The 19,591-nt window shown below is 38.9% G+C and overlaps 1 protein-coding gene across 2 annotated transcripts in view; it reads right to left on the reverse strand.

The window, feature by feature from the left end:
• Nucleotides 1-19,591, reverse strand: part of rims3 (regulating synaptic membrane exocytosis 3) — a 172,443-nt gene that overhangs the window by 94,602 nt on the left and 58,250 nt on the right. For both annotated transcript variants that reach the window (XM_039740404.1, XM_039740405.1), the window contains exon 2: nucleotides 7,326-7,602. In XM_039740404.1, the coding sequence (XP_039596338.1) occupies nucleotides 7,326-7,602 (277 nt within the window). The remainder of the gene's footprint in view (nucleotides 1-7,325; nucleotides 7,603-19,591) is intronic.

Here is a 19,591-nt window from a genome sequence, read left to right on the forward strand (position 1 = left end):
CCTAACCCACTCTCACCTCAGAGTACTGTATCCTCCACTGATCCTTCTCCTGATACCAGTATAGGAGAGAGTTTCCCCCCACCCACAATTACAGTAGCGTAGGTAAGCAGAGAGCTGAGGTGACTTCTTGTCAGCAAAACAGTGGGTCCAGATGGAGTATCACCACAACTGCTGAAGGCCTGTGCGTTGTAGCTGGGGAGTCCTCTACAGCGTGTGTTCAACCTGAGCCTAGAACAAGGTAGAGTCCCAAGGCTTTGGAAAACATCTTGCATCACCCCAGTCCTAAAGGTATCACATCCTGGTGAGCTGAATGACTTCAGGCCTGTCGCCCTGACGTCACATGTGATGAAGACCATGGAGCGGCTGCTGCTTCACCACCTGAGCCCACAGGTCTGCCACACCCTTGACCCTCTGCAGTTCGCATATCAGGACAAGGTGGAAGCGGAGGATGCCATCATCCATATGCTACACCGATCCTTCTCCCACTTGGACAGAGGTAGTGGTGCAGTAAGAATTATGTTTCTGGACTTCTCTAGAGCCTTCAACACCATCCAGCCTCTGCTCCTCAGGGACAAGCTGACAGAGATGGGAGCAGATTCATACCTGGTGGCATGGATCATGGACTATCTTACAGACAAACCTGAGTATGTGCGTCTCGGGAACTGCAGGTCTGACATTGTGGTCAGCAGCACAGGAGCGTCGCAGAGGACTGTACTTTCTTCGGTCCTGTTCAGCCTATATACATCAGACTTCCAATAACTATTGGAGCCCTGCCAGGTGCAAAAGTTCGCTAATGACATTGCTATTGTGGGCTGCATCAGGAGTGGGCAGAAGGAGTATAGGAACCTAAGCAAGGACTTTGTTAAATGGTGCGACTCAAACCACCTACAACACCAGCAAAACCATGGAGCTGGTGGTGGATTTTAGGAGTCTCAGGCCCTTCATGGACCTCGTGATCATCAGAGGTGACTGTGTGCAGAGGGTGTAGACCTATAAATACCTGGGAGTGCAGCTGGATGATAAATTGGACTGGACTGCCAATACTGATGCTCTGTGCAAGAAAGGACAGAGCTGACTATACTTTCTTAGAAGGCTGGTGTCCTTCAACATCTGCAATAAGATGCTGCAGATGTTCTATCAGACGGTTGTGGTGAGCGCCCTTTTCTACGCAGTGGTGTGCTGGGGAGGCAGCATAAAGAAGAGGGATGCCTCGACAAACTGGTGAAGAAGACAGGCTCTATTGTAGGCATGGAGCTGGACAGTTTGACATCTGTGGCAGAGCAGGCTCCTGTTAATCATGGAGAATCCACTGCATACACTGAACAGGATCATCTCCAGACAGAGGAGCAGTTTCAGCGACAGACTGCTGTCACTGTCCTGCTCTACTGACAGACTGAGGAGATCGTTCCTCCCCCACACCATACGACTCTTCAATTCCACCTGGGGTAAACGCGTTAACATTATGCAAAGTTACTGTCTGTTATACCTGCATTTTTATCACTCTTTAATTTAATATTGTTCTTTTTTGTGTTAATCAGTATGCTGCTGCTGGAGTATGTGAATTTCCCCTTGGGAATTAATAAAGTATCAATAAAGTATCTATCTATCTATCTATCTATCTATCTATCTATCTATCTATCTATCTATCTATCTATCTATCTATCTATCTATCTATCTATCTATCTATCTATCTATCTATCTATCTATCTATCTATCTAGACTACGGGGGACTACGGCAGCGTACTAACCTCTCTCTCTTTGTTTCTTCAGAAAGACAGAGACACCGCCACCGTAAAGACCGCCTGGACGACTCTAAGAGGTGCACACTTCTGGGTCCCTTTCTTCCCTCTGCTTCCCAGTTGATGACGTCATACTCCCATACGCCACTACGATTCTCCCAGCATTCCACATTATAATTTTCGGTCCTTCCCTATAAACTGTCTGTCCCCCTACCCTTCAATGTCTTTTGAGTTTTTGTAAAACAATTGACGAACCTTTGTTGCTGTATATGGGGCTAAAAACCCCAACCCTTTATGAGTGTCTCTGATCTTTTATTACACTATCTATCTATCTGTCTAGCTCTGGTACTATTGTAAACCACACTACGGAATTCTAAATGTGGCTGCTTCACAGAGGACTGATTAGCCCACAGAAGCATACATCATAAATAACGCATCCCTTGATCTAAAACAACTACAGTGGTACATCGGTATACATCCTTAATCTGTTCCAGATCCTTTGACTTATACCAAACAGGACGTATACCAAACAAATTTTTCCTATAAGAAATAAAGGGAAAAGGATTAATCTGTTCCATGAAAAATAAATTCTATTATTATTGGCATATTATACATTGATGGGGTTGTATAAAATAATTTAAACACTGCTTAATACTAAAATACATAAATACAAAAGCAATTAGATGAAATAAATGAAAATGTAACCTCACTTTACTTTTTAATAACGTCTTTGTTTTTCACAATCGTAGATACCGTCGTTCTCGGCATACGGTATGCAGCAGTCATGTCCCGGATATGCATGCCACCTTCATACTTTTCAACAATCAATTCAAATTCACGCGAAAAAACACAAAATCACATGAAAATTCACATAGAGTTATAGCGCGGGTAGCTCACTGAATGCTAGCAACTGGCGCAGTGACGCTCGTGGGCAGTCGTGGCTTTGAGTCGAGAGAGGTAAACAAGGGTAACGCGTGGGTTGTTCACTGAATGCTAGCAACTGGCGAACTGACTCTAATGGACAGTTGTGGCTTTGTCTCGAGAGAGGTAAACAAGGGTAGTGCACGGTGTTCTAGCACGTGAGTCATATTCCAAACAAAGAATGTACACCAAGCAAAATTTTTCGCTTCCCAACAGGACGTATACCAAGCTGGTCTTATTCCAAAGTGTACGTATACCAAGGTACCACTGTATTTTTCCCATGGTAACAACCATAACTGCTGGGCTTTTGCATTACTATTACAACTGAATTTTTTGCTGTCTTTGGCCTCTACATTACTCATGTCTCTTTATTATAAAAGAAATCCTGAGACAAGACTTTCTCGGGCATAATTTCAACTGCCACGAGAGATAATTTCAGGTCCTGTGAGACAAAACTTTTTACCAATAGGTTTTGACAAGTCCCACCCTCCTCTCAAACATTTACAACCACACCCACAGTCCAATCACTTCTCATTCCTGTGAATGCTATTGTTAGACACAGCTCCTGTGCTCTCAGCTCCAAGTGGGGTCAGAAATAAAAGACAAAGAGTAGAAGACAAAGTAGAATGTCACAAAGAGGTTCAAAAATGTTGGTGCGGTACATATGCAGAGCAGGTTACAGATTATGAAAGTACAGTAGAGTCTTGTTTATCCTACCTTCGCTTATCCAACATTCCACATTTTCCGACGTCACACCGCAAAAAAAAAAAAAAAAAACGCATCAATGGGCAACAAGAACTGCAAGTTGCAAGCGTGAGCATAGTCTATTTTTTGTTGCTCCCGACCCTACCGCAGCTAATTACAGTGGAACATCAGTCTGCAAGCATAATTCTTTCTGGAAATGTGCCCAAAGCACTCGAACAGTATATCAATGCGAATTTCCCCATAATAAATAATGGAAACTCAGATGATTCGTTCCACAACCCAAAACTATTCATATAAAAATGATTAATACAAAATATAAAGTAAAAATACATAAAACAAATTAACCTGCACTTTACCTTTGAAAAGAATCATATGGCTGGTGTGAGATAGTTTCTAAACTCTTTTGGGATTTCATCCAACGGGACAACATGTGGAAGAGCGTCCCAAAGCAATCGCAGTCTCCCAGCGCTGTAGCAGTTCGCCATAAAAGCCAATCCGAAAAGATCGCGGACATGCTATAAGTGCCTGCCGTCGATGGGTGATACAAGCAATATTATAAATGTGCAGGGCACTGTATTACTTTCCCCCCCGACCCTGTCTGACTGCTGTGTCTGTGTATAGAAGAAGGACAGATCCCGCTGCAATAAGTAACCGCGCTGTTGCTGTTTCAAGCTGAATAAAGCTGGTGTTGATAAAAGTACTGGGACTCAGGTTTGAGTTTTTGGGTGTAAGACGGGGACTCGCACGTCACAGTACAAACACACACACACGCAGTATACGCTCGTACGGATGTTGACTATATGAGTGACGGAGTTAAGGCTATAGAAACTGCAATTAATTACCCTGAGCAACAAGAAGAAGCTACCGGAATCGACATAATGATGCCGAGACTTGACAGCGAAAAAACGGCACTCGTCAGGAAAGCAAACTACGATCAAAAATGTCTTTAAATCATCACATGACTGAACGTTTTAAGTACAGTACATACTGTATTTAACTTCAGACAATTCTGTAATTGTAAGTGCATTTTTTGAGTTAATTTATTCTGTTGTTTTGTTGTAAATCATGATTATTAAGTTCGTAATGTGTAAAATTATAACATAGTTTGATGTTTAATAGGCTTTGTCTTAACACCTGCCATTATCCAACATTTTCTCTTATCCAACGTTCTGCCCCGTTAATGTTGGATAAGCGAGACTCTACTGTACTAAAATTTGAAAGTCACAAAAAACTGAAAGTAAAGATCGCATCAGCGCTAACAAATGGAAATTATTACTCGGTGAAATAACAGTGAAAATATATCGAATATATGGACATAGGTGATATGACAGAAGTATGTAGTTATTGCTTGGCTTTAAGCCGGAGAGTTGTAGTGTTTCTTCCCAATAAAGAGGCGTATCCGCAAGAATTAAAAGCTTTGTTGTTTGGTGAAAGTGAAATCCACATAGGCGAGCAGCAGAGATGTGAAGTGGGGTTGACGAGTGAAGTGAGCAGAGGGCAGAGCCCCTTAGTTTTATACAAGAAAACGTTTTCAGCCCTGTTACAGTACGGTATGACCTGTTTTTACTTGTGACTAAATGAAGTAATGTTGGGCATGTTATTGCACAATCACAAGCTTAGCTCCAACAAAATCTGACACAATGTGCTATGAGTGCTAAGGCTGAAGTATTTTTTTATTATAGACAGAGAAGGCAATGAATTGGAAGGACCCATTACACTTCCAGTGGAGCGCTCTAAATGTACTTTCACTTGAAATAAATGCTCCATTAAAAATGCTGTCCTTTCAACTGCTTCAAGCTTGAAAAAAGTAACAGTGACCCACAGGACCTGATCATTTTCCATTAGCTCATCTGTTCCTGGCTTACAAATCTTACAATTGCTGTCTGACTTGTTTGATGACCTTTTAAAACCATTATAGCATCAAAATGTTAGGTAAATTCAATTCAGTTTGTTGTACAGTACAACTAGATATGTTTGCTTGTTGTCCAGATGGTGCTAAAACAATACAGTACACAGTAAAACAAAATAATAGAGCATTCACAGGTCAATAAAGATAATGCCGATAAACAGGAGCAATAAATATGCAACAGTATAATAAGCAGGGTAATATAGCAAATTAATAGTGCAACACATAGTAATTAAAAATGCAAAAGCACCACATTAAAATGCAAGATAAGAATAAACACAGATGTGCCAGAGAGAAAAAAAAGAAACAACAGACAATATACTGTAAGTGACTAAGTTTGACTTGGTATTGCAAGTGCTTACATAATGGAGTCTTACAGAGGTCAAGTGCTATTTGTATGTCTGCTGATACAACAGTAAATGTCATGATATTGCCTACTACATGCTTGTTCCTGCAATGTCTGAAATAATGGAAAGTGTGTCTTCGGGCATAAATATCATGTGTAGAGGAGGGAGTTAGATTGACTATTCTCAATATACATGCTTTTGAGGCAACATAGATCTCTTCTTCAGGCAGTCTGAAGGGGCCAGAGTTGCCTCGAAATCTTGCAGATTGTAATCTTTTTAGTGAGTCCATAAAAGATGTAATTTTTCTTGACCTCTCATGGCATCCAATGGCTCACACAGTACACCACCCTACTACTATAAAACTCTTCTCAAAAACCAAAAGTACTACTGAACTAACAAATCGGGTGCTGTTGAGGGACCATACAATATCATCAGTATATGGTGTCCTAAGAATTTAAAGCTACTCCAAATCTCCATTAATGTCAATTGGTGCATTACTCTCACCAGTATTCCTGAAATGTGTAAATAGCTGGCTGTGTGGCTAACAGTGGGGAGCATGTTACTGTTACTGTTGCAGACCGTTTCATCATAGTTGCCAATCAGACCCACTACTCTAGTACCATTGACAACTCAAAGTTATGTGTTGATTGTGAGTGAAAAGGAATAGCAGCTGTGGGCTAAACACACAGTCCCTGAGATTCCAGTGCTCAGAGAGAGACTGTTGGATGTTCACAAACTTGATTGTTTGAAGTCTATAACAGACAGGAAACCCTGGACAGGTAATGTCAAATTATAGTAATTCTCTACAACAAAATTTCTTGAACCATAAGAAATATTTGTTCATGAAGACCAAACCAGGATTGTTTTTCATGTTAATATCTGAATCTGTTTTTCAGGACATAGATTCTGGTAGAAAGTGAATGACAAGATAATTCGATATACCATGTCTAAAGGTCAAGAGCCTTTTGTAGGCTGCAAATCCAATCAATATGTCTCTCAACTGTTCAATGGATCCTGTAAACTGACTAGTCTATGTACATCTAATGATAACAGTTGTTAAGAAGCTTTATATTCACAGAGGACTTAAAAGAGAGAGGGAGGAAGTGAAGGAAATCATACAACAGTATGCAATGCCTCCATGACAAATGATAATTAGCCAAATGATGATGAAGCTGACATTATTTACAGTGTGATTTAAACATTTACTAGCGTAGGTAAGTCTAATTATTGTAATTAAGATTTAAAAACATCCTCTTGGACAAGCACATTCTGCATAGTTACTTTACCAATGATTTTATTAAATAAGTAAGGATACTTTAAAAAGACAGTAGACATTATTGTTATGTCATTCGTACACTTTTTAAAGCTCAAGCTATGTTACTATAACAAGAAAGGTAAAGTCAATTTTTTTTTCTGTTTTGAGCAGTGAAGACTGAGTGCAATAGTGGGTGAAAGAAGTGGGTAGCCAACAAGCAAAAGCAATGGACTCAACATCTTAAATTAATTTATAGTGTGTTCTTTCCCAGGTTTTTAATAAAACATTCCATTTTAAATGACATGTGTCTTCTTTTTGTTCTGTTTTTAAATATGGATTTTTGTAAAGTTTATGAGCTTTCCCTCAGCTTATTTAGATTTTAATGAGCCACAAACAAAATTTTCTAAAGCGAGAGTGAAGAGAAATTCTTTGGAAGTAAAAATGAGACTCACCCGGCTGGTTAAGTTGCAGTGTGCTCCTACTCCATTGGGACAACCCAACGATGGCTACCATCTTGGCACCAAGACTAGAACGTCTCTTTTTATTCGTGGACATCCCAGCTGCATCAGGTGGTCCTCCGTTGTTCTTCTCTATATTGTACATCTCCCCACTGATACTTGAACTTCGCACCACATTGCGAGATGATGACGATGATGATGTAGTGCTTGTCACTTCTCCGTTAAACATACTGTCCTCAGGTAAAACTGGACAATCTGGTTGTTGGAACACCTTTAATGAAGACAAAATACTTTAAATGAATGTGCCCGAATTAACTGACATTTTCAAATAAAATTTGAATGATACCTTTTCTTATTTAACAAATACATTTCTCTAGGAACGATTTACTGGATTGGTTCAGTATTGTTTAGCAAGGCAAAATACGGCAGAGTTTCCCACAATTCCAATGTCACATATAATAAGTATACAGGTAATGCTAAATTATACATTTAACATAAGTCTAGAAATCACCCCCTTGCCTTCACCCATACAGAAATACATATGTAACGGCCAATCAGTATGCCTTTAAGGACCCTTTCCCCAGAACCGACACCCCAACCTCTTATTCATGTAAAGGCATTAACATCTCATTCATCCACAAAAGGGAATGTGCTGATCCATACTGTTTGAATCATGGAGTTTTAGCCATCTGCCAGTTATCTCTGATCTCACATCTATTTGGGCCACTTGGCCTCATTTTCATCTAAACAGAAACCATGCTGTCATAGTTTGACTTTATTTTAAATTTTTCTAGTAATTTATTGTACTCAGAATAAGTGTTAAGATGTCATATCAGAGGTTTCTCGGGACAAAGAATTCAATGGTTTCATTTTCATTTATTTTTTGTTCTGATGTGTTGTTATGAGTGAATTCTTTCACCCTCAACACCGTATTGCTTTTGTATAAACACTACCATTGTTGTTGCATTTGTTAGGTTTAACGATCGGAGGTGTGCGTTGTGTGATGTCATCGTCGTGAATAAAGGTCAGTATTATGCATTTCTGAGTATTCAGATTAGTATAAAGTATCTATCTATCTATCTATCTATCTATCTATCTATCTATCTATCTATCTATCTATCTATCTATCTATCTATCTAGTTCAAAGAACTTGGCGTGTGACTTGTTACATTAATTTGATCTCTTGGTTGTACCTCATTTTGGTTTCCTGACTTTGATTCTTGTGTCTCATATTGATTCTTAAATAGCACTCAAGTTCCAGGCTCCCAGTCTACTTGCTACATCCTTTTTGACCCAGATTTCTGCTTCATGTTTTGGGCTCTGTCTAAAATACTAAATTTCTTGCTTATAGGCTTTGACCTTAGCTCACTTTTCTGACTTCATCTCCTGAACAATAATTTCAAACTATCTATGTCCATTTCTTCCTGTGCAGTCATTGCATCTGCATTGTCACCTGGTGGGCAGAAAGTCTTAACTAATCCCTCAGTTGCATGGCCTTGTTCTCTGGGTACAGAGCGACAGGCACTTTTGACATGTGCTGAGTCACCTCCTTCCTAGTGTTCTTGGGAAGCCTCCTTAGATGCCCCCCAACCATTATTCTCCATGTCTTGCACTAATGCCTTCGCTCTGTTTCCCTTATGACAAACTATGCATAGCTCCTTTCCAATTTAAGTCTGTTTCACTTTTTTGGAGGTTTTTTCTGGGATTCATTAAACACATTGTCAATATGGTGTTACTCCCACATCTGTCAAAATAAGAACAACTGGACACCCTTTCCCATAAATAAGTGAACCAGATAAGCACAATAAATAAAAAAAGATCACAGGCAGACGTGTTTAAAATTAGGCAAGAGGTTGAGGCACGAAACAATTTAAAACATAAAGTCTAAAAAGAAGAGGAAAAAGTTCAAAACTATAGAAAAACTATCATCAAGGATGAAGCAAAAATCAGGCAAAACACCCTGCTGAGTAAAAGGTTCAGGCAATGCAAAAGTAATCTTCCTTCCTTGCTAATGATAAAATGGACAAGTGAATATAGCACAGGTTGAGGGTCAAGCATAACGCATGACAATCATTTATTTCAGAGATGTGATCAGTATAGAGAGAACGTACCAGTCTTTTGCCATGGAATGAGACACCTAAAGGAAATCCAGTTTGTATCACAAGATTTAAAAATTCTAGTCACTGCTGCCTGCATAACAGAAAAGATGATTCCTATGGCAGGATTGAAATAGTGGCAGTAAATACCTCAAATAACAGATGAATAAAAAATTTCTCATGGCTAATGAACTTCTAGGAGTTCATCAGCTAGAATGATTGCAATATCCTCCCGGCTATTCGAAGATTAGAACAATTGTGATGAGAATAGCCCTTCAGCGCAACAAGCTCACCATGTGATTTAGCACATATCGACTCTCAGAATAATCAGTGGCCACTTACTGCCACATTCTACCCAGGGATTTGGCAGGTCCCAATAAAAGGATTGGAGCAGAGAATGTGTAATCAGCTTCCAGTAGTTGATAGTTTGGAACTGAGTAGATAAAAAAAAAAAAATTAGGAGAGCATAACGTGGGGTTTTGAGACTCCATCAAAACACAGTAGCATAGGGCTTGAGGTAGGACCCCTTATTGGATGTTGTGCTAATCCATCTCTGGGGAGGACAGCATGCTGTCTCACAAAACTAATACATAAGTTTGTTATGTCCAGGAAATGTTCTTATTAATACACAATACAATAAGTCAAACGTGCAGTAGCAGTTTTTTTTTTATTTTGTTTAGCAGGGTGCTCTATTATGGATAAAAAAGTTAAAAGGTCTACTACTGTTTTTAAAGTAATAATAATAATCCTTTGCATTTATATAGTGCTTTTCTCACTACTCAAAGCGCTCAGCAATTGCAGGTTAAGGGCTTTGCTCAAGGGCCCAAAAGAGTAGGGTCCCTTTTGGTGTTCATCAAATGAGGTGAATATAAAAGATAGGTTGATTTAATTAAATAATATCATTCCTAACTTTGATTGTTGAAGGAAACAAATTAATCAAGCACTGCAAAGGAAAAGTCAAACTGTCAGGAAGAACTAAATAGACTGATAAGCAAAAGCAAATTAAAAGAAACGTTTAAGCCAGTAAAGAATGGCTTGTGCATTCTCACAAAAGGCTTCCCATCTCCCTGAGTGGTAAATCAATGCAGAAGGACAGCAGATAAAACAAGGACATGTAAGGAATGAGCAATGTGTGTGTTTGATGCGCAATAGTATTGACCTTAGGTCTATTATAGCAGAGAAAAGTGGGTTTGGGAAGACATATACTGTATGTCTAGGACCCCTTCTGTGTGCTCTCTGATCAAAGGAAAGGTCTGGAAAAAAGGAACCAAATTAGGGCCAAGTCTTAAAACATGACATACTTTTACTGAACTATTTATTGGTTGCTCATCTGTGTCAACAGCCATACAACAGATAATTTTACGCAAAAACAACCAGAAAAAGTTATTTTTATGGATATGATGTGTGTGCCCTTTATCTTTAGCAGGACTGTTTGTGTGTAGTGGGGCTCACAAAAATGAGCTCTCTGTGAAAAAGAGACATCTCTGCAGTCAGAAGTCTCATTATTCACTTGAGCCAAGGAAATTCTCTAAGCTCAATTGGTTGTGATGGTTGCTTTTCAAATTTTGAAAATTGGGTGGGAGCAGAGTCTGGATGACCAGCGACGCCAGCACAACTCGGGTATATCAGAGTCACAGCCAAGATCTGTCAAAGAGTGGCAGTATGAAGAGTACTGTACTTTGCTGCTGAGTGTGCTATTCTGCAATGGGAGAATGTACTGGGGCTGAAATGGCATGAGCCTGCTGTGAAGTAAAAACACTCTCTCAATCAGAAACCTAATCAGTCAGTTGACTCGATGGGCTTCACCTTTGGCTTGACTGACTAAGACAGCCAAGTTTGTGCCCAAGTAAAGAGAACCCAGTTATATCCATATAAAGATATGTCTGGCCCCTGTGACAATAACAAAACCTTTGAGAAAATGCAACTTCACATAGATTTTGCAGTTTTCAAAATTCAGCTGTAACAAATCTTTGAGAGGGCTAAAATTACAGTTTGTCTGCACAATGGAAAGGTTGCAATCATCTCGCATTGAAAGTTTTATTGGCTACTCAGATTAGCATAACTCAGAAGGGTTCATCAAAGATTTAAGATCTGTTTGGTAACCAGAGGACATACCTTCTCCTCCTTATTTAATTTAGCATTTTATTTGTGCTGTTAGCGGACATGATACATGATACTACAAAGGAGATAAAAAAAACAGTAATCAAATGGGAGCAGGTGAGCAATTAGAATATGCCTGATTAGCTCCATGTTTGTTCATAGATATGTTGGATTGTTGTTTAGAGAACAACTTCTGTTCTATTACATTCCTGGTTTGAGTAGATATTCTTTTCCTCAAAAGCCCTACAATTCTATGGGTAACATTGGGTGCACTAGGAAAAAGGTAGATCTGTAAGACTTGCATTAGTGTAGCCTAGGGCTGCCAATTTGACAAAATGCAACGTGATTGAGATGTGGGATAAACAGTGGACTACCCACAAGAAGGACTGCTTAAAATGGTGTCATAGTTGTACCATTGCTGCTATGAATGGAAAAGTACAATACATATGGATGAGGTCTAATGAAGCTTCTGCCTTCTCACATTGTAAAACATGCCATGAGGCAGCTAGACATGGAAAAGTGAAAATGATGGCAAAAGTACAAAGTGGAATCTATGGAAATAACACTTACAATGAATTGGTGCCCTGATGTCATGATCTAGGCTGAATATCATTGTTTTGTACCGTTGTCAGGGTCACATCCCACGTTTCTAGGGGTGTGGTCTCCAGGGTTATGACCTTGACTTAATCAGCAAATGGCATTAAAGATCAGCCTTTTGATTTGAGCCTTATCCAATCAGCAGATCAAATCTTTATTTCAATTTGACTTCTCATGTGATTACTTTTCGTGTCTTACCTGGTTTCCAGCTTATTACATCCATCCATCCATCCATTATCCAACCCGCTATACCCTAACTACAGGGTCATGGGGGTCTGCTGGAGCCAATCCCAGCCAACACAGGGCACAAGGCATGTTATTTGAATTAGAATTTTGCCTCTTGTCTGGGTTTCGGTCACTTCAGTTTATTTTTATTTTCTTTAGTTTGCCTTTCGCTCACATCTCACGATTTTCTCAAAAAAGTAGTTATCAGCTTTCCTGATGAGTCTGGACAAAAGACCCGGATAAGGCTCAGAGCAAAAGGCTGACCTTATATGCTGTTTGCTGGTTAAGTCAAGGTTCACAACCTCAAAGAGATCACGCAGGATGTGACTCTGACAATGGTACACAATATGGCTTCCCTTAAAGAAGAAAACTACAAAACATCACTATTCAGCCTAAATCATGACACCTATAGTCATGTACAAAGTGAGCGAAATATGATTTGTTTCAGACACAATGTCTCCATCACTGGTCATCACAATAATGAAAACTGAAAAGTCAAAAGAAGTTTTAATTCAACGTACTATAAATATTTTTTATCCTGTTTTGTAATTTTATGTCATAGTTATCCTGGATTATCATAACTAGAGATTCAATTCTGATAACTGCTAAGTATTGTTTTCTATTATTGTACTGTTTACTTCTTAAATTCAATATTGTATTGTAACTTTGATAGCATTTGTAATGGATCATGTTGTTACTGGCTAGTGTTTTGTCACACATGTGCATCAGAGTGTTACCTTCTGGACTGATCCGAGACAAGCAATACCATCCCAAGATGCCAAGGGGATGCTATCACAAACAGTATCATCTCTTTCTGTTCCTTCAGCTCCAAGAAGAATCCCAATGAGGGCAACTACTCAGCTCCTTCTGGTCAAAGGACTATAAACTCGAGGTGCTCCCAAAAGGAGGTGTCTTATTTGGACGTATACTCATCACAGGACGGATACCCTACCACAGACCTGACCAATTAACAGAGGCACTGCAGCCATGTGTTTTTGTTTGGTGGGCACTATCAAGCTCTATTTCTGTTTCAGCTGGCACCATTATTAATTAGTGATGGACTGGCACCCTTTTCAGGGTTTGTTCCAGCCTTGCACCATATGCTAGCTGGGACAGGCACCAGCACACCCTGCAACTCTGGTCTGGATTAAGTGGGTTAGGAAATGATAATTTGAACTGCAAGAAAGTGCAAATATTTAAATCAATAAAAACAAAAAGGAGATAGCCAGAGGACCTGTCACCACAGATGATCAGCAATTGCTTTAATACATTTAAGGAAACTGCTAACCAGAGGCAAAGAATTAATAATAATTATCTGTCATATAACAAGAAATATTTAATTGTTTCTTTAGAGTGAATTTAGTTTTCTTTGATTTTAAGCTAAACAAGGTATAATTGTTCCTAAGGCATAGGACTTTTTCAAATGACGAGAATGAGATGGCAAGTTAAGGACTTTACAGTGTTCACCAAGCAGTGACGCTCTGTGCAGTTAGTCCAAACAGAGTTATTAGAAGATAAGGATTTATCATGATATTGCTAATGTTTTATGACAAAATAAAAATTGATGTCCATAAAGGCTAATGAAAGAAATTAAATAAATAAATAGATAGAATAACCAGAACATGTGGTCATGAATTCAGGTGCTTGTCAACATTTCTCATAGTTAACGTTTAATCCTGAATAGATTTTAGACACTGAGTTAAAAGAGGTGTGCATAAAGTATAATTTTAATTTAAATTAAGCATCACCTTTAGTAAATGAAGGAAGAATATTTTCAGCCTGTGCCTGATTTCTATTTTCTATCTAAAATGATAAGGACCTGCTCCTATTTTATAAAAGTGCTGCTATAGTTTGGAGAGACTACCTTTGACCATATTAGTGTTTTGTAGAAATCCCTTTGTCACTGGTAACTAGGAAAGGTTAGGAAAGTGAATTATATTACATATAATAGAATCTCTGACTTGAAATGGATTGGATTTTTATTTTGAGAGCTTGCATTTACAATATAGATTTTTAAAGATGCAAAGATATTATTAATAAGCGAGATCTGTGAAGGTCTTGGTTCCAGATGTGCTCCTTAAATACAATTCTGCATTTTTGAAGGAGAGAGGAATGTATGGTTTGTTTGAAGATGTGAGCTTTATTGTAGCTCTTTGAACTTCACTCTCTGATAGCATAAAATGGCAGCTTGTCGCATCTTTCTGGTTTAATATTTTTCCTTTCAGTGGTTGGCAGTAATACAATGATAACAAGATATTCTACTGTACATGTTACTTCTTATTACATCTTACAGCCCTAACAGTATCAAGGGTGCAGATTTTCACTCAGGCACCACAAGTACTTGCAGCTCTTGTTATAGAGCCTGTGCAATAGGCAATGCTGTCAGTGTCCTGATTTTTCATACTGTTTTTTTTTCTAAACTCTCAACCTTATCTCTGCTGTTTTGTGTATTCATTTAACAAGAGGAAAAGCATTTCTTAATCAGACAAGGCGTAAACTCACTATAAAATAATAACGTGTGACTAATGCCTATTATTATTTTGATTATTACCTCACAGAGTTCTACATAAGCCAAATCCAGTGCATTCTTACCAGACAATGAAAGAAAAAGAAATAATTAAACAAATAAATCACAAAGGAACAGCAGACCTTTCACTCTGATAACTTTTTCTGGCTGATATTGATTGATTATTAGAAAGCAAACCTGCAGATCCAGAAACGAACAATGGTAATTAAATGCTTAACCAGTACTATAATGTCCTTTTCTTGTCATAGATCATAAGAGACAGTACAATGACTCAGTTATTTTTATTGATTCACTAGATAATCACTTGCTCTATCATACTGCCCAGTCTTCACATCTGTAGGAGGCTCAAAAAAGGAATGAATTAATAATGTCTCAATTAATCAATCAATCAATCAACATTTATTTATATAGCACATATTCATACAAAAAAATGTAGCTCAAAGTGCTTTACAAAATGAATAGAAAAAGAGAAGACACAATAAAAAATAAACATAAGTCAACATTAATTAACATAGAATAAGTAAGGTCCGATGGCCAGGGTGGACAGAAAAAACAAAAAAAAAATTAGTGTCTCTGATTTTGGGTAAATGTTAGTTGAAGAAAAATATTTTGAAAAATCACCTCCATGAGACTCACTTTGACTATAATCCTCATATTTCTGCCTTTCCTTGTGTTTGCACAAGCTCTTATTAATACAATTACTAGTAACATATTCTTTATAGAAAAAGTGGCACTGTAAAAGCAATTTTATGATTGACTTGTACATTGTCCATAATGAATTATCAGCCAGTCATTGCTGCAGTGTTAGGCCGGGTTTATACTTCACACAACGCGATGCATACTGCAGCCTACGCTCCTGCTACGTAAGTGTTTTAGTGTTTATACTTGTGTGCATACTTTACGTAAATCTGGAGGAATCCACCAGATGGCAGTGCGAGGTATTATCACGGTGAGAACAGGTTCGGCTTCACTGTGTTGTGAATTGCCTGAAACACCCAATAAATTCCAATGACACCTTACCACAATATCTCTGAAAAGGATGTTTAATGATTAAATCCATTAGTCCGGGGATTTGTCTATTTCATCAAGCATTGGGCACGAGGCAGAAACAATCCCTGGACGAGGCATCAGCTCATCCCAAGGTGAACACAAGCACTCACATACACTAGCGTTATTTTAGTGTAACCAAATCTGCATATCTTCGGAAGGAAACCAGAGCACAGTGTGGAAACCCAGCAGGAAAACATGTAAACTCCAGGCAGGGAATACTGTATCAGCGATGTGACTCCCTACTCCCTGTGAGACAGCAGCGTTACCACTCTGCCACCGCGTTACCCCCATGTGTGTAATTATTAACAGTGTTCATTATTTAAATGAAATTGAACAATTTATCTGTAAAATGTAACATACAGTGTTGGCCAAATTATTATAATATTTTGGTTTTCTGCAGTTTTTGTCGATTCAAAGCTAAAAATTACCAATATGGTGCATTATAAATGACATGCAATTCTTCGTATTTGTAGTTACTTATGTAAAACACAAACAAAATAGGTTTTCAAATATATTTAGAAAGTTTTATGGGAAATTAAGGTTTTGTTTCTCTGACGCCCTAAATGACATCCAAAATATCAGTATTTTGTCCAGCCTCCACATGCTTTAATCACTGCCTGTATTCTGTTAGGCATGCCTGCAATCATGTCCTCTGCACACTTTTTAATGTCCTTGTCGTGAAACCATACATGTAGAAGGCGTTCAATAAGATGTTGCTTGGTTGTGATCCTGCATTCATGCATCTTATCTTTCAGCATCTTCCACACATTCTCTATGGGGTTTCCAGGCCAGTCGAGCAATTGGAGTTGTTTTCCTGCCAGGTACTTCTTGACCTTTTTGGATGTGTGGCAAGGGGCATTATCTTGCTGGAAAATGACATCCTGATGAGATCCTTGAGTCCAGTCCCTTAACTGAGGGAGGAGCCATATTTCCAGGACTTGGATGTTTTGATCCTGGTGCATCGTTCCTTCCACGATGTGCAGACGACTCACACCGTGAACACTGATGGCACCCCAAACCATCAAAGAAAGTGGCTGCTTAACTGTCTGTTTAACACAATCTGGGCGGAATTCCTCACCAGGATGTCGGCGCACAAATTGAGCACGGTCCTCAAGGACATGCATCAAACTCTCATCCGAAAAAACAACCTGTTTAGAAAAAATTCAATGTGTGTTCAGTTATTTATTTAGTTAATTAGATTTTAGATTTTGTTTTAACCTGGCTTGGCATGGACCCCATGTGTTTCTGTTTGTCTAGATCTTCATTTTCACTTAAGCTCCACTGCCGGCTTGGCACTGCTAGGCATCATTTCAAATCAAATCCTGTGAGTCAGTTTTAGCAAGTTTACTGACTAGCACCATTTTCTAACTAGTGTTGCATTCAGCAACAAAAAAGTTGTCATAATAAACTCTTACCTTAGTATGTTTTGAATTTCCCTTTTAAACTTATTCCATTTCTGTTTTAAAAGTTTGAAGTTTTACAATGAAAATGTACAACTTTGAAGCCCTGATAGGAAGCCATGCCAGAGAAACACCTACGATTTAGGTTTACCAACCCGAACCTCTGATGGATTCAGTTAGAACAGATCCCTAAGATACCTCACTTCAAAAGGGGTTTAATGCAGGGAGTTTATAGGTAAATAAGGTCTTGTATCAGGTAAAGCAACTGTAAACAAGGAGGTGTGGAACATTCTTAGTTGCTTAAACCCATCACATCAGAAAAAGGGCAAATCTCAGAAAGGATGCCTGGAAGAGGCAACAGTCCCACAATCACATGATGTGAATAATGGCTTCTTCAGAAGTCATCCTAGATCCAGAGTGGGTCATTTCACCCCTGGGTGACTCTTCACGTGCTCTTTCTCAGCTCTTCCAAAATCAAAGCTTCTCTCTTTGAGTTCTGAATAATGATACACTCCAGTGCGACTAGTGTTTCATAAAGATGGAAAGACCAAAAGATTGAAAACCAGAGCCTGAAGTCATGAAAAAAAGGAAATTTACTCAGCTTGTGCACACTAATCCCACAGTTAGTATGTAGATTTATGCTGGTCCAGCTAAGACCCCCTGTTGCCCCACCAACACATTCTGAGGTTGTTTTTGTAACATTTAGAGCAAATTATTATTTTGGCAAAGAGAATGAAAGGTGTTTTGCTACCAAACTAATAAAATGTCTGCTTGATGCCGTGTGTGAATGGTCGCCATGACAACAGAAAGCTCCCTGCCTTGCTTGCTTGTCCGCACTGCAGTTGACTGGTCGGAGGGGCTCTCAGCCACCCTGCTCTCCGTTTAGCTGCTTATTCCCAGTCTCTGGCAGTGATAGAGGTGGTTATTTATATTTTAACATGCAGCATTACAATTATGTTTGGATATTTTTGCATTCCGATGCAAACTATTTAATTCAATTGCAGCACTCATCATACTGACACCACACTTGCTGTATGGAATTTAGCACATTTCACGTTCCTGGATTTTTCATTTTGTTTGTTCCATCAAATGTATAGACCCAATAAATTAATTTGGTGAACCTACTTAATTTAAATTTGGAGTGATTGGTGTTGCCTGTGCCAGCAGCATTGAGCACAATGGAGGGACCAGCACTGGACAGGCCATCATTTGATCCACTCTTTCACACTCCCACATTCACTTACACTGGACCATTTAATAGTCACCAGGTTATATAACACTCACACTTTTACAGCACAGGCACAAAAGTGCACAACCCACAGAAATAATGACAGACTCCAAAACAATTCTCCACTTTGAAATCGTTTTTTTTTCTAAGGCATTGTCCTGTCTAATTCAGGATATGCTGAACTGACCAGAGACAGACTGAGATTGTGATACTGGCTTGAAAACAACTGACTATTTAACTTCAGATTGATTCATTCACTTTCTCCAATGGTACCTGCAGTCTTTTAAAAGCAAAAAGTCTAAATCAGAGAGATCAAACAAACCCAATTAGGAGAGGAAAAGAACAGTGGCAGTAACTACTCAGGAAACATTTGTCTTTAGAACTGAGGCAGCCCAGCAGCATTTAAAACAATGTCTGGATGTTCTCTTTACTTGTTTTCTTGAATATATGTTATCTTTCACCAGGAGGCTGATGGAAAGTCATTTCAAATTATATGTTTAAGAGCTATTCAATTGCTGCAGTCACCTCAGTTGATAGTTCAGTTACCACTAATAGTCAGTGAATCAATTAGGTACACAATAAAAGAAAGATTTAAGTCCATTCACGCTTATCACATGCTGTGGATGTGAGTACAGATAAATCAGGGCACCAGCATCCCAGCGAAATGAAACATTTATTTGCTTATTAATGTGGAACTTAAAGGAGACTAAATGCAAAGCAAACACCCTATGAAAAACACTAAACACCTCAGAGTTTTGTATAGGCAATACTATCTACAGCACAAGGTGTGGCAGCTGGATGGCTTTCCACGTGCATCCTGATTTTCTCACCTCCCAGGTCTTCTCACAAATCTTTCTTTCAGCTCTTTTCTTCAACTTCTGGTCAGTCTTTTTTGTTTAGGAAACTGCATTCCTTTAATGTTGGTAGTGACATCCTTTATATACTCTACTAGCCGTGCCCTGCGGCTCCACACACGTATTAATGAAAAAGGACAATGAAGAGGGCCCCGCCCAGCTCCCCACTCTTGATGTCACTCT

The sequence above is a fragment of the Polypterus senegalus genome, chromosome 17, assembly GCF_016835505.1.
Source record: "Polypterus senegalus isolate Bchr_013 chromosome 17, ASM1683550v1, whole genome shotgun sequence".
Lineage (NCBI taxonomy): Eukaryota > Metazoa > Chordata > Cladistia > Polypteriformes > Polypteridae > Polypterus > Polypterus senegalus.